Source organism: Bos indicus, chromosome 24 (genome assembly GCF_029378745.1).
Source record: "Bos indicus isolate NIAB-ARS_2022 breed Sahiwal x Tharparkar chromosome 24, NIAB-ARS_B.indTharparkar_mat_pri_1.0, whole genome shotgun sequence".
In the NCBI taxonomy this organism is placed as follows: domain Eukaryota; kingdom Metazoa; phylum Chordata; class Mammalia; order Artiodactyla; family Bovidae; genus Bos; species Bos indicus.
This window is the reverse complement of record NC_091783.1, coordinates 25,342,227-25,358,183: the sequence shown is the minus strand read 5'-3', so window position 1 is coordinate 25,358,183 and position 15,957 is coordinate 25,342,227. Positions and strand designations below refer to the sequence as shown.

Here is a 15,957-nt window from a genome sequence, read left to right as displayed (position 1 = left end):
GAGTCCCTGGTAAATGATGTAAGGAGCCAATTGTAGGTTGTGGGCCTTCTAGGGTCTGATGAATTCCTGTCTAATACTGCCAAAAACTGATTGAAAGTTTTACACGTGAAGGAAATATTCCAATCAAAGTTTACATAGATTAAAGGAGGCTTTGGCTGAGGACCACAGGAATCTGGGGTACAAATGTAAAGTCTTGGGCTTGCTTATCTGTTTAACCGACTGAGGGGAGGTGACTTATAAGTTGGGTATGGAGTACTCATGAGTTAGATGCTATTGTTTGCTCACCTGTGTCTGGAAAATGGTGATCTATGTAAGAATAAAAATGAGCTAGATAAGCATTCAAATATTCCAGAGAGCCACTCGGCCCTACAAAAGTGCCTTGGAGTAACTGGACCTGAGCTGGAGGAAAAAGAAAGCCATACCTTATACCTGCAGGAGGCAGCAGCTCTAGAAAGATCCTTTGGCCATGAACATTAGGACTCTAATGTCAATTTGTATAGTCCTTTATCCTCTCTGAAATAATAATACCTCTTTTGCAGATATACCCTCTGGGAGCTGGCAACTTTACCACGTAACACTGAATGCGACCAATAAATTTCGAGTGGTGTTTGAAGGGGTCAGAGGCGCTGGTGCCTCATTGGGTGGCCTGTCTATTGATGACATCAATCTCTCAGAAACACGGTGCCCTCATCATGTCTGGCATATAAGGAATTTCACACAGCTCATTGGCAGCCCCAATGGGTCTTTCTACAGCCCTCCATTTTATTCTTCTAAGGGATATGCCTTTCAGATTTACTTGAATCTAGATAGTTTGCCTAAAATAGGAATGTATTTCCACCTGATCTCTGGAGCCAATGATGATCATTTAGAGTGGCCGTGTCCTTGGCAACAAGTCACCATAACAATCTTGGATCAAACTCCTGACATTCGACAGCGTATGTCCAAACAGCAGAGTCTAACGACAGACCCATTTCTGACCATTGGTTCGTGGCTCATCTTCTTTATTGTTAATACACAATCATTGCTTTAGGAGGGATGGATGATTTGGGAATGAGAGAATGCACAACCAGACACCCAGGGGATTTTTGAGCCCCAAATCTTAGGATCAGAAGATATGTGGGGGAAGTCTGATAGTCTCTCAGTACTGTCTGACTCTTTGCGACCCCATGGACAGGCTTCTTCGTCCATGGAATTCTCCAGGAAAGAATACTGGATTGGGTTGCCATTTCCTTCTTCAATGTAGGGGAAGGGCTTCAGCAATTCTGGACAGAGTCTCCCAGGCAGGAAACTGTCAGGAATATCAGCAGAGATGCCAACAAATTGAGAAGATATTGGCTGTATTCTTGGAATTTGATGACAACGCCTAAATTCTCAATGTTGCACAAGGAGTGTGTGCGTGCTAAGTCACTTCAATCAAGACCAATTCTTTGTGATCCTATGGACCATAGCCTGCCAGGCTCCTCTGTCCATGGGATTCTCCAGGCAAAGTTACTGGAGTGGGTTGCCACTTCCTCCTCTAGGGGATCTTCTCGACCCAGAGATCGCGCCTGTCCCTTATGTCTCCTGCACTGGCAGGCGGGTTTTAGTTTTTACCACTAGCACCACGTGGGACGAGGTGTGTTGTTGGCTTTAGAGTCTGACAAGCCTAGGTTCAAATCCAAGGTTTGCTTCTCATTAGCGTTGTGAATTTGCACTGATAATCTCTTGAAACCAAAGTGTCCTCAGCAGTAAAACCGGGACAGTAATAATAACCCCACAATTCTATTAACAGTGTCTCTACAGTTCAAGGAGGGAAGCTTGTGGAAGGGCCTGGCAGGGAGAGAGTCTCAGACGCTGAGTTCTCCTAACCCATGCTGTCCTTGTCTTGTCACTGATATTGTCAAAAACAGCTCAGCTTTTGAAATGAGGGTGGTTTTTGATCAGAAAGAAGATGTTAAGTAGATGTTCTTAGTGTTGGGGACAGTGTGGGAGTGGATTGTAACTTCTTACTGAAGGGTTCTGGGGGATTTGCCAATGGTGACATCATTCCCCATCTTTCTAGACTGAAAGATGCAGTGCCCAGAAAGCAATGCCCAGAAAAAGAAGCAGTACCCAGAAAGCATTGATCACATTTCTAACTGTAATAATCCTTTGCCCTCTGGGAACCTAACAAAGTAAAACATGGAATTATGACAAGGTCAATATTATTCTCAAATCTGAATTCTGTATATGAAAAGAATGGACCTAAGTGATCTGGGGAAGAAAAATCTAATCTGATGGGGAAAAAAAAATAGTATTCACAAAGAGGTGTGGGAATTTGATGTTCACAATTTCTTTACCTTTTTTCAAAATGTTTTTCCCTGCATGATGTTGAAAATGGCTCAAGGTTGGATGGGTCATCGCCTGTTTTTTCAGAAACAGTGCTTCTCACTGTCTTCTACTCCTGAAGCACTTTGCTATGTTAGGCGAATAATTTAGTTAATAAGATGAATTGTTCTGTGCTAAAATTAATAACTGTCAGTAATGCATTGATTTAACTCGGTTTAAAGGGCTGTCTGTAACTCAGAAGGCCACTACAGAGTGATTCTAATGGGTAGCCGAATTTCTACACTCATCAGTCAGTAAAAGTGTAGAACTTGACTACCCACGCCTCCTAGCCAGGAAACTTTCGGTAACCCTGAGTGTGGTCCTCCCTGCTGTGCCATCTCGTTTCCATCAGGATAATATAAATGAAAAACTCCAGTGATTTGCCGGGGACTGCAGCACAGGTCAATAGCATCATTTAATTATTTTGAGCTCCATCTTAATTGTGCTTCACATTGCCTGCATTTTCCTGCCACCAAAAGCTATAATGATGCTAAACATAATCCATTAATATAAATTGCTTTTTCAGATAATGGAAACTATTTTTGGGACAGGCCTTCCAAAGTGGGAGCACAAGTTATTTTCCCTAATGGAACTCAGTTTCAAAGAGGTAGGGGCCGTGGATTCCCTAACTTTATGAGCCAAGAAATGCTGAAAAGCAGAGATTTTATCAAAGGAGATGATGTTTATATCCTACTGACAGTGGAAGGTATGTCAATAAAAATAGTTTTCTCTAAGCTATTCTTTTTTTTTTCTTGTGGTCATTGATTATTTACTGTGTTCTTCTGGGTTCCATTTTCAGATATATTAATTAGATAGAGATGTGGGAAGAAGTGGGCATGAGTGGGATTTTTTTTTTGTATGAATCATTAATAATATAAAAATAATTTAGATGGAAACAGGGATAGTGCCTGGACAAAGTAATTACCACTGCATGGAACAACAGTGGAAAGCTTTAGTCCAGAAAATTTCTTTAGAAATAAGCTAAAGTATATCCATTATACCCTAGAATTTAATTCTTGGATTCTAGAAGTAAAAATGTCACACAAAACATAAAATGAAAGTATAAATGGACTTTGTTGTCTCTTTTAAATATGTATACACATGTGTGCACACACACATATATCTTGTCAGTAACAGCATTAATCTCTTGTCTTCTAAAGTTTCTTAGTCGTGGCAGCCAACAATAACATTTTCCAGGAATAACTGGTGGTTTCCTTGTTTTATGTGATAGGATTTTAACTCATTTACTATTAAAGACCCATTTGCATCTCAGTAAGTCAGAATTATTTTTTGTGACAAAAGGTGGTGTGACTAAAACTGAAAATTTGATTTCAGTGTCAGTTAGAGTAAACCTAGATGATACTTCAGGGGAAAAACTATTCAGAAATAACTTTCATTGAGGGAGAAAACATTTTAGGTAGCAGAAACAAATTCATATGTTCATCATGTCTGTTGGACCCTGTTTGGACCAGAAAACACCAAAAAGAACAGATTCTTGGTTGTCAGGGGACCTGGTATCTTGTGCTGAATATCTATCTACTTGCTCTGCCAAGCACGAGACCTGTGATCTTGGGCAAGGCCCTCTTTGCATTTCTTTGCATTTCCGAGCTTTCGTTTCCTTGTCGGTCCCTTGCAGTTGGGAACACAGGCTCCCCTTGGAGCTCAGGTGAGCCCAGACCCAGGCAAACACATGTTCAGCTGTAGCCCCACAGGCTGGCCCAGCGTCCCTTTGTGGCTAGCTCTCAACCCGCCTGTTTGTTTTTTTCACTCCTGTGAATGTTACTGGACAGTGCTTCAGGATTACCTGAATGTATTACAAACTGAGCGTTTGATTTTGAACTTAAAGATCAAATGCTCATTAAACCCCAACTGACTTCCCTCCCTGCTCTCCTCCCATCCTCCTTAGACATATCCCACCTTAATACACAAAATGACCCACTTCCAACCTTGAACGTCAATGACCTCTGCACCAGTTTCAGGTGTGAGAATGATGGGATCTGCATTCTCCAGAATGGCAAAGCTGAGTGCAGGTAAGGGTGCCATCTCCCCATCCTTTCGCTAGCTATTTGTTTCATTTCACAATGTACGATTCTGTGATATTTCATATGAGTGAAATCAGTTGATTCTCATCTCAAAACTGTTCATAGGGTATTTATTGTTTGCTCTCCATTTGGGAGTTTGGGTTGCCAGTAGAACAGTGAAATTATTAATGTAAAGTGAGTACCTTATATATTTTTAAATTTTGTTTATTTATGGCTCTGCTGGGTCTTTGTTGCTATGTGGCATGGGTGCGTGCTTAGTCACTTCAGCTGTGTCCGACTCTCTGCGACCCCATGGACCATGGCCCACCAGACTCCTCTGTCCATGGGATTCTCCAGGCAAGAATACTGGAGTGGGTTGCTATTTCCTTCTCCAGTGATAAAGTATGAACTGAGTGAAATGAAGTCACTCAATGTCCAGCTCTTTGCAACTCCATGGACTGTAGCTGATCAGGCTCCTCTGTCCATGGGATTTTCCAGGCAAGAGTACTGGAGTGTGTTGCCATTGCCTTCTCCTTGCTCTGTGGGTTTTTCTGTAACTGCAGAGAGTGGACACTTCTCTCTGGTTGTGGTGCTTGGGCTTCTCACTGTGGTGGCTTCTCTTGTTAGGGCGCACGGGCTCTGGGGTGCATGGGCTTCAGTAGTTGTGGCTCCTGGGCTCTAGAGCACAGGCTCACAGCTTTAGTTGCTCTGAAGCAGGTGGGATCCTCCCTGATCAGGGATGGAACCCACATTTCCTGCTTTGGCACATTGATTCTTTGCCACTGAGCCACCAGGGAAGCCCGCACATTCTTTCCTAATTGCCTGAAACAGTCCTCATGAGTTATAAATCCTCACAGCAGTCTGGTGTGGTCAGCGTGACTGTCCGCATTCCGCAGATGGAGACACCTAGATTCTGGGAAGAACCTGGCCGTAGTCACAGCTGGGATGTTCCAGACTGGGACACTGAGAACTAAATTTTCTCCACTACCTGTCTTGCCTTTCTTCCCCAGCTGGGAGCTGCTGTTTTAAATCCCAGATTAGGAATAATTTCATTGCTCCTTGCTGTTGGCCCTGCCTGGCTTCCTGGGCTAGTTTAACCCATCCTTTCAGTCCGAGTGGGTGACCAATGGTTCCATCCGTCAATGACCTGAGTGTTGACCCACACCTTCAGTGGTGAAGATCTTCAGACTTAAATGTCAGCTCATGACTCAGTCACGTTTCAAACGTGTAGGTGTCGGTCGGGGGATGACTGGTGGTACATGGGAGAAAGGTGTGAAAAGAGAGGGTCAACACGAGACACCATTGTCATCGCCACATCTTCCACTGCCGCTGTGTTTGCCCTGATGCTGATCATCACTCTCGTCAGCGTCTACTGTACCAGGAAGAAGTATCGGAAAGAGCCAAGTTCAAGGACAGTCAACACTATTATGGAAAATGTAAGTTGACTCTGGTATTTGGTTATTCAAAACCCACTGATGGAATTATATAAAGAAAAATTAGGACTTTTTAAATATCTTAAAATTTTTTTTCTATTCTCTGTGCTGGGGAAAAAGGCTTGGAGACTATGAGTTCTTGTTATCTTCACTATCAATGATTCTTAAATTGGAATCCTTGAAAACTTTTGGAGGGGAGGCTTATTATCCTCCTGAAACTGTACCCAGAATTGTGTATGGTTCTGCAGTTTTCTGGGGTGGGAGTCTGTGACCCTCCTGAAAGGCACGATTGATTTTTGCCTACACATTTCAGTCTACCTGGTTAAGTGGAAAGATGAACCATGTAAGTGTCTTTGTTCTAAAGGCTGAGCTCACTTGTAGGAAGAGGATGCTAGGCACATTTGGGGCATTTGCATTAAAGAAGATTCCAACTAATTCTGGCTTCAGGTGTGATAACTCTAAGGCAAGGTTTTCAAGTAGAAATTTTAAAGCCTGCCTCAAATGGTCTCCAGAATGGCAACAGACTCTTGAAATTACCCTGGGGAAGCAGAGAGTCTGAGATGGGTGTTGGCATAAACGATGTTTACCGGGGACACCAGTGATGGAGTGAGGGAAGCTGGACCAGGCAGCTCTATTTTAAAGTTACGATTTTTTTTAAGTGGACAGACTTATTTGTTTGAAGACCATTGTTTGTTAAAGACAAACTAAATTTTTGTCTAAAGACAAACTAACTTCACTAATTTTTTTTGTGAAGTTATTCAAAAGATGGACAATGATAATGAACAGAAAGCAAAAAGTTTTATTCTCATATACAGCTGTCATGTTTCCTGAAGCTCAGGAAGATGTTTAAAGCTAGTCATAAGGCAGTGGACCTCTTCCTTCACAAGCTCATTAGAAAAGTACTTAAAATGTATATATTAATAGGTTTGTTTAAAAAAAAACAAAACAGATATTTCCAGCTTATCTTATGACTTAAAAGGGACAGATCAACCAGTGATCCAGTAGGTCAGCCTGGTGGAAACCCGGGGCCATTAGGGAAGTACTTGGGGGTTGGAGTAACTATGGTGGGGGAAGTGATTAGAGAGGAGAGGACTGGTTAGCTAAAGGGTGAGACTACCAAGATATTCCTCTGGAAACTGAAAGATCTAAGCACTATTATAAAAGTTGCTTTATCAAGCTAAAGTTGGAAGTAAAATAAAACAAAGAGCAGAAAATGAAGGAAGTTAATCCAATAAAGGCCATTAGGCAATTAGAGCCATTAAATGGAAACACACACATACACACACACAACCACCATAATATAACAACACAACTGTTTTGCCTCTTGGTCATTTAAACACATGCCCAAGAGTAAGGAATCAACTTAGTCTAGGCATTTCTGGGGCTTCCCTGATGGCTCAAACCATAAAGAATCTGCCTGCAATGCAGGAGATATTGGATCCCTATGTGGGAAAGATCCCCTGGAGAAGGAAATAGCAACCCGCTCCAGTAGTCTTGCGTGGAGAATTCCATGGATGGAGGAGCTTGGAAGGTTATGGTCCATGGGGTCACAAGGCATTTCTACAGTTTATTCACTGATAGCAGAACCTCTGCCTCTTTAACTCTTAAATTGAAATGACCTTTTTTTCTGAGTCTGAAGTGTGTGCTCACCCTGATGTTTGAACATCTGAATAAAGTAGGAGATGCCTGTGCATTTTCCTGTAGCCCAAGCCTGGAAAGGATGCCAGCTGGGAGGGAAGCCAGAAGACTGCAGAGGGCACTTCACTGAAACATTAGACTGTTTCATTGTGATGCATTTCAATGACAGTTTTTAAATTTAGAAATTAAGTCATCAATTGTTCTTCCCCCCTTTAGCAATATGCACTTTGAAGATTAACTCTGCAGTACAGCCAGCAAATGAAATGAAAGATTCTTCATCATGGATTCACCCACAATATATTACAACCACTTCCTCCTTCTGTAAATGGATCTTCTCTGTAAATAGCTGGGTACACTATAAATCATTATTTTGGTAAAAGTCTAATTGGTGAGATGTTGCTGTGTTTTTGTTTTTAAAGGAAGGGAGTAAAAAAAAATGAAAAATAAAAATAGATAAAGTGGAGAAGCAATTCAGGCTGTTGTGGAAGAAAAACACTGTTTATAAGTCAGAGAGCAAGAACTGGGAATAGCTTTCCAAGTGACTGATCCTTCTCTTCGGGGGCCAAGTGCCATGGCCTCACAGGCAATTCCCTAGAAATTGCCCAATGGGAATGATCTTCCATGTAGAATCTCCCCATTGCCACGTTGTCCTGTCCCGATGGACCGAGGGGCAGAGGGCAGCTCCGTTCTCCCTGGGGACATCTGCCCCTCTGTCTGAAACTGGCTACTTCCTTGTTTTCTTTATTATTATTATTATTATTTAGTCACGCTTAAGGCTTGTAGAATTTTAATTCCCCAGCCAGGAATCAAACCCAGGCCCTCAGCAGTGAGAGAGCGGAGTCCTAACCACTAGACTGCCAGGGAATCCCCTTGTCACTATTTTTTATTTTAGCCATTCCTGTTAAGTGATATCTCATTGTGGTTTTAGTCTGCAGGTCCCAAGTGGCTCATGATACTGAACCTCTTTTCATGCGCTTATTTGCTGTCACTATAGCGTCTTCAGTGGACTATCTCTTTACATCTTTCACTCACGCTCTGAATGAGATTTTTGCTCTTACAGTGTTTTGAGAACTTTAAATATATTTTTATCTATCTATTTCATTGTCAAACATGTGGTTTGGAAACATATTTTCCCACTCTGCCACTTGCCTTATTTACTTAAAATAATATTTTGAGCAGAAGTTTTTAATTTTGATAAAGTTCAGTTGATCTTTTTTTTTTAGTGGATTGTGGTTTTGGTGTCAAATCTAAGAAATCTTTGTCTACTCCTAGATCCTGAATATTTTCTCCTATTTAATAAATGTTTTGTATATTTTTTGTTTTATATTTAACTCAGTAATGCATTTTGAGTTAATTTTTGTACAAGGTGTAAGGTTTAGGTTGGAGTTAATTTTTTGGCATTATTTTCTCTGTTGAATTGTATTACATGTTATATATATATATTCATAAATAATTTACACATAATGTTACATCTTATTGATTTATAATTCAGTTCAGTTCAGTTGCTCAGTTGTGTCTGACTTTGCAACCCCATGAATCGCAGCACACTGGGCTTCCCTGTCCATCACCAACTCCCAGAACTTACTCAAACTCACATCCGTTGAGTCGGTGATGCCATCCAACTATCTCATCCTCTGTCGTCCCCTTCTCCTCCTGCCTTCAATCTTTGCCAGCATCAGAATCTTTTCTAATGAGTCAGCTCTTCTCATCAGGTGGCCAGAGTATTGGCGCTTCAGCTTCAGCATCAGTCCTTCCAATGAATATTCAGGACTGATTCCTTTAGGATTGACTGGTTGGATTTCCTTGCAGTCCAAATGACTCACAAGAGTCTTCTCCAACACCACTGTTCAAAACCATCAATTCTTCTGCACTCAGCTTTCTTTATGGTCCAACTTTACATCCATGCATGACTAATGGAAAAACCATAGCTTTGACTATACAGACCTTTGTCGGCAAAATCATGTCTACTTTTTAATATACTGTCTAGGTTGGTCATAGCTTTTCTTCCAAGGAGCAAGTGTCTTTTAATTTCATGGCTGCAGTCACCATCTGCAGTGATTTTGGAGCCCAAGAAAAGAAAGTCTGTCACTGTTTTCATTGTTTCCCCATCTATTTGCTATGATCTTTGTGTTTTGAATGTTGAGTTTTAAGCTGGCTTTTTCACTCTCCTCTTTCACTTTTATCAAGAGGCTCTTTAGTTCCTCTTCGTTTTCTGTCATAAAGGTGGTATCTGAAGTTATTGATATTTCTCCTGGAAATCTTGATTCCAGCTTGTGCTTCTTCCAGCCCAGCATTTCACTTGATGTACTCTCCATATAAATTAAATAAATAAGCAGGGTGACAATATATATCCTTGACGTACTCCTTTCCCGATTTGGAAACAGTCTGTTGTTCCATGTCCGGTTCTAACTGTAGCTTCTTTTTTTGTGTGCGTAATAAAGTTTTATTAAAGTATAAAGGAGATAGAGAAAGCTTCTGACATAGGCATCAGAAGGGGACAGAAAGAGTACCTTCTTGCTAGTGTTAGCAGTGGAGTTATATACTCTCCAATGAATCAAAATAATGTCTGGAGGTTGTAAAGACCTCAATAGACCTACTCCCATAATTTACATTTTAAGATAACAGGATTAGCCAGAAGGCTTAATCCAGAGACTGTCCTCAGGCAGGATACATTATTGTTATATAATCCTAAGGAATGTAGAGGGAAAAAAAAGTTTGTCCTTTCTTCCTCCTTGAGAATTCCAGACCCCTCTCTCCTTGGGGACCCCTAGACTTCTTATCAACCTGCCTAGGAAATGACTCTTTCATTCCCCCGTTTACTTTGAGGAGAATTATGTTGCCAAGGGAAGGGGCATTGTTTTCGTTCCATAACTACTTCCTGCTGTTTAGGGGCATGGTCCCTAAATTATTGAGGCAACATATTCTCCTAACCCTCATATTGAGGGTCTCTCATCCAGGGGCCACAAGTAATAGTTGGAGGAGGCTGTGGCACTCATAGGAGCTTGGACAACCATTTGTAACTCAAAAGCCTTCATGCGACTAGAAACAAATCTACACAGTTCCAGATGCAAGGGAAAATAGTCATTAAAACAAGTTAAAATCAAAATTAAAAGTCATATTATGTCCATAGTTACATCAGTCCATCTTAAGGTTGTTAGATGTCATCAGTTTAAGAAGAGGCATCACATGCAATTATTGTTGAAGGTATTTGCAGACTTGGAGAAAGTCTTTTCCTTGAAGTGGAGATGTCCACCACAGGAAGTCTTCCACTGATGAAGAGGGGAATGCTCCACAGACCCAGCAGTTAGACTGATTGTGAAATGCTGCATAGGAGTGAGCCTAGGACAGGATGGCATTGTCTTGAGGATCAAATGGCAGACTCAGTATTTTTGGAGTCAGCAGAAGTAGGCTCACATAGATTATCAGGCCCATCTTGTCCTGAAGAATCCCTGATGAGCCCCCAAGATGAAAGGCTGTTGTTGAACCACCCAAAGATGCCAGGATTCTTGGCCTCCGGAGGAGAAGAATTCAATCCAGGGCCAGAGACGAGGCTTGATAGCTCAGAGCTTTTGTGTAATAAAGTTTTACACGGGCGCAGGAGGGCCTAGAGGAGCTATTCCATGTTCAAGGTCAGGAGGGGCGGTGGTGAGGAGATATCCCTCGTCCAAGGTAAGGAGCAGCAGCTGCGCTTTGCTGGAGCAGCCATGAAGAGATACCCCATGTCCAAGGTAAGAGAAACTCAAGTAAGACGGTAGGTGTTGCAAGAGGGCATCAGGGGGCAGACACACTGAAACCATACTCACAGAAAACTAGTCAATCTAATCACACTAGGACCACAGCCTTGTCTAACTCAATGAAACTAAGCCATGCCCGTGGGGCAACCCAAGACGGGCGGGTCATGGTAGAGAGATCTGACAGAATGTGGTCCACTGGAGAAGGGAATGGCAAACCACTTCAGTATTCTTGCCTTGAGAACCCCATGAACAGTATGAAAAGCAAAATGATAGGATACTGAAAGAGGAACTCCCCAGGTCAGTAGGTGCCCAATATGCTACTGGAGATCAGTGGAGAAATAACTCCAGAAAGAATGAAGGGATGGAGCCAAAGCAAAAACAATACCCAGCTGTGGATGTGACTGGTGATAGAAGCAAGGTCCAATGCTGTAAAGAGCAATATTACATAGGAACCTGGAATGTCAGGTCCATGAATCAAGGCAAATTGAAGTAGTCAAAGAGGAGATGGCAAGAGTGAATGTCAACATTCTAGGAATCAGCAAACTAAAATGGACTGGAATGGGTGAATTTAACTCAGATGACCATTATATCTACTACTGTGGGCAGGAATCCCTTAGAAGAAATGGAGTAGCCATCATGGTCAACAGAAGAGTCCAAAATGCAGTACTTGGATGCAATCTCAAAAATGACAGAATGATCTCTGTTCGTTTCCAAGGCAAACCATTCAATATCACAGTAATCCAAGCCTATGCCCCAACCAGTAACGCTGAAGAAGCTGAAGTTGAACAGTTCTATGAAGACCTACAAGACCTTTTAGAACTAACATCCAAAAAAGATGTCCTTTTCATTATAGGGGACTGGAATGCAAAAGAAGGAAGTCAAGAAATACCTGGAGTAACAGGCAAATTTGGCCTTGGAATATGGAATGAAGCAGGGCAAAGGCTAATAGAGTTTTGCCAAGAGAAAGCACTGGTCATAGCAAACACCCTCTTCCAACAACACAAGAGAAGACTCTATAAATGGACATCACCAGATGGTCAACACCAAAATCAGATTGATTATATTCTTTGCAGCCAAAAATGGAGAAGCTCTATACAGTCAGCAAAAACAAGACCGGGAGCTGACTGTGGCTCAAATCATGAGCAACTTATTGCCAAATTCAGACTTAAATTGAAGAAAGTAGGGAAAACCACTAGACCATTCAGGTATGACCTAAATCAAATCCCTTATGATTATACAGTGGAAGTGAGAAATAGATTTAAGGGACTAGATCTGATAGATAGAGTGCCTGATGAACTATGGACAGAGGTTTGTGACATTGTACAGGAGACAGGGATCAAGACCATCCCCAAGGAAAAGAAATGCAAAAAAGCAAAATGGCTGTCTGAGGAGGTCTTACAAATAGCTGTGAAAAGAAGAGAAGCGAAAAGCAAAGGAGAAAAGAAAAGATATAAGCATCTGAATGCAGAGTTCCAAAGAATAGCAAGAAGAGATAAGAAAGCCTTCCTCAGTAATCAATGCAAAGAAATAGAGGAAAACAACAGAATGGGAAAGACTAGAGATCTCTTCAAGAAAATTAGAGATACCAAGGGAACATTTCATGCAAAGATGGGCTCGATAAAGGACAGAAATGGTATGGACCTAACAGAAGCAGTAGATATTAAGAGGTGGCAGGAATACACAGAAGAACTGTACAAAAAAGATCTTCACAACCAAGATAATCACGATGGTGTGATCACTGACCTAGAGCCAGACATCCTGGAATGTGAAGTCAAGTGGGTCTTAGAAAGCATCACTATGAACAAAGCTAGTGGAGGTGATGGAATTCCAGTGGAGCTATTTCAAGTCCTAGAAGATGATGCTGTGAAAGTGCTGCACTCAATATGCCAGCAAATTTGGAAAACTCAGCAGTGGCCACAGGACTGGAAAAGGTCAGTTTTCATTTCAAACCCAAAGAAAGGCAATGACAAAGAATGCTCAGTCTACTGCACAATTGCACTCATCTCACATGCTAGTAAAGTAATGCTCAAAATTCTCCACGCCAGGCTTCAGTAATACGTGAACTGTGAACTTCCAGATGTTCAAGCTGGTTTTAGAAAAGGCAGAGGAACCAGAGATCAAATTGCCAATATCCGCTGGATCATCGAAAAAGCGAGAGAGTTCCAGAAAAACATCTATTTCTGCTTTATTGACTATGCCAAAGCCTTGGACTGTGTGGATCACAATAAACTGTGGAAAATTCTGAAAGAGATGGGAATACCAGACCACCTGACCTGCCTCTTGAGAAACCTATATGCAGGTCAGGAAGCAACAGTTAGAACTGGACATGGAACAACAGACTGGTTCGAAATAGGAAAAGGAATACGTCAAGGCTGTATATTTTCACCCAGCTTATTTAACTTCTATGCAGAGTACATCATGAGAAATGCTGGGCTGGAAGAAGCACAAGCTGGAATCAAGATTTCCAGGAGAAATATCAATAACCTCAGATATGCAGATGACACCACCCTTATGGCAGAAAGTGAAGAGGAATTAAAAAGCCTCTTGATGAAAGTGAAAGAGGAGAGTGAAAAAGTTGGCTTAAAGTTCAACATTTAGAAAACGAAGATCATGGCATCTGGTCCCATCACTTCATGGGAAATAGATCGGGAAACAGTGGAAACAGTGTCAGACTTTATTTTTTAGGGCTCCAAAATCACTGCAGATGGTGATATCAGCCATGAAATTAAAAGACACTTACTCCTTGGAAGGAAAGTTATGACCAACCTAGATAGCATATTAAAAAGCAGAGACATTACTTTGCCAACAAAGGTCCGTCTAGTCAAGGCTATGGTTTTTTCAGTGGTCATGTATGGATGCGAAAGTTGGACTGTGAAGAAAGCTGAGTGCCGAAGAATTGATGCTTTTGAACTGTGGTGTTGGAGAAGACTGTTGAGAGTCCCTTGGACTGCAAGGAGATCCAACCAGTCCATTCTGAAGGAGATCAGCCCTGAGATTTCTTTGGAAGGAATGATGCTAAAGCTGAAACTCCGGTACTTTGGCCACCTCATGAGAAGAGTTGACTCATTGGAAAAGACTCTGATGCTGGGAGGGATTGGGGGCAGGAGGAGAAGGGGCCGACAGAGGATGAGATGGCTGGATGGCATCATCGCCTTGATGGACGTGAGTTTGAGTGAGCTCCGGGAGTTGGTGATGGACAGGGAGGCCTGGCGTGCTGCGATTCATGGGGTCGCGAAGAGTTGGACACGACTGAGTGACTGAACTGAACTGAACTGAAAGTATAAAGGAGATAGAGAAAGCTTCTGACATAGGCATCATAAGGGGACAGAGAGAGTACCCTAACTGTTGCTTCTTGACCTGCATACAGATTTCTCAGTAGGCAGGTAAGGTCGTCTGGTAATCCCATCTCTTTAAGGATTTTCCACAGTTTGTTTTCCACACAGTCAAAGGCTTTAGTGTAGTCAATGAAGCAGAAGTAGATATTTTTCTGGAAATCTCTTGCTTTTTCTGTGATCCCCTGGATGTTGGCAATTTGATCTCTGGTTCCTCTGCTTTTTCTAAATCCAACTTGAATGTTTTGAATTATTAGATTTATAATTATATACCTAATGTAATACCTAAAGCAACCACTATAAAAGCCATAGACACTAAAAGTCGTATATAATGTATTAAACTTCATTTATATTACATTATATATGTATATAAAATCATAGCCTTCTTTCAATTTTGAAAAAAATCTGTACAATAACTAAGTTTAAATAACCATTGTTTGTCCTTCAAGTGTTTTTTTTTTTTTTTTTTTAAAGTAAAAGCAATGTTCTATGAGATAAGTGGCTAATTCATCTCACAACTCAAAAATCTTACAGGTTCTTTTCCTTAACTTAGCCATACTTCATTATGAAGCAAAAGTGCCTTTATTAATACATTCCATTTTATCAGACAGAATAGAAAAAATACGTATGCTCAAGGGTTGAGATTTTGTAAAGTTAATCATATTTATTACTTCATTAAGGGTATTTTTGAGTAAGATTGGCTTTAAAATTACTCATTTATTGATTTATTTAACACAATGTGTCACAGTGAAGATTGCAATGACTATTAGTACTGTTTGGTACATTGCCTTGATTTGTGCTAAGACACCAGCAATTCTATCCATCATTGCTTTCTTTCTTTCTTTTTTTTTTTTTTTTCTGACTTTTTTATTGTGATAAGAATTTTAAAACAACAAAATCCACCATTTTAACCATTTTAAAGGGACATTTAGAACATCCCAATGTTCTATCAGTAGGATTTCCCTGGTGGCTCAGACAGTAGTGTCTGCCTACAACGTGGGAGACCCGGGTTCGATCCCTGGATTGGGAAGATGCTCTGGAGAAGGCAATGGCAACCCACTCCAGTACTCTTGCCTGGAAAATCCCATGGACGGAGGAGTGTGGTAGGCTACAGTCCATGGGGTCACAAAGAGACACGACTGAGCGACCTCACTTAATGTTATATCATGACCATCATTATGCACTGGTAGACCATTTTCATCACCCCAAAGAACATTGCATATCCATTAAACACTCTTTCTCTTCCTCCTTGCTCTAGCACCCACACACCCACTGCAGTCCTTGGCAACCACTAATTTGCTTTCTATGTTTATGGATTTGCCTATTCTGGACATTTTGTGTAACTAGAATCACATAATATATGACCTTTTATGTTGGGCTTCTTTCATTTAGCATAAGATTTTCAAGGTTCATTTATATTGTAGCATACATCAGTTCAGTTCAGTTCAGTTCA

General features: G+C 41.2%; 1 protein-coding gene across 6 annotated transcripts in view; it reads left to right on the top strand.

Annotated features, from left to right (window-relative positions):
- The window catches only part of MEP1B (meprin A subunit beta), a 36,191-nt gene extending 28,283 nt beyond the window's left edge, over nt 1–7,908 (top strand). For all 6 annotated transcript variants that reach the window (XM_070778768.1, XM_019986973.2, XM_019986975.2 and 3 more), the window contains 5 exons: nt 540–983; nt 2,873–3,052; nt 4,253–4,376; nt 5,599–5,803; nt 7,655–7,908. In XM_070778768.1, the coding sequence (XP_070634869.1) occupies nt 540–983; nt 2,873–3,052; nt 4,253–4,376; nt 5,599–5,803; nt 7,655–7,669 (968 nt within the window). In that variant the 3' untranslated portion in view covers nt 7,670–7,908. The remainder of the gene's footprint in view (nt 1–539; nt 984–2,872; nt 3,053–4,252; nt 4,377–5,598; nt 5,804–7,654) is intronic.
- Nucleotides 7,909–15,957: the final 8,049 nt, after the last annotated feature.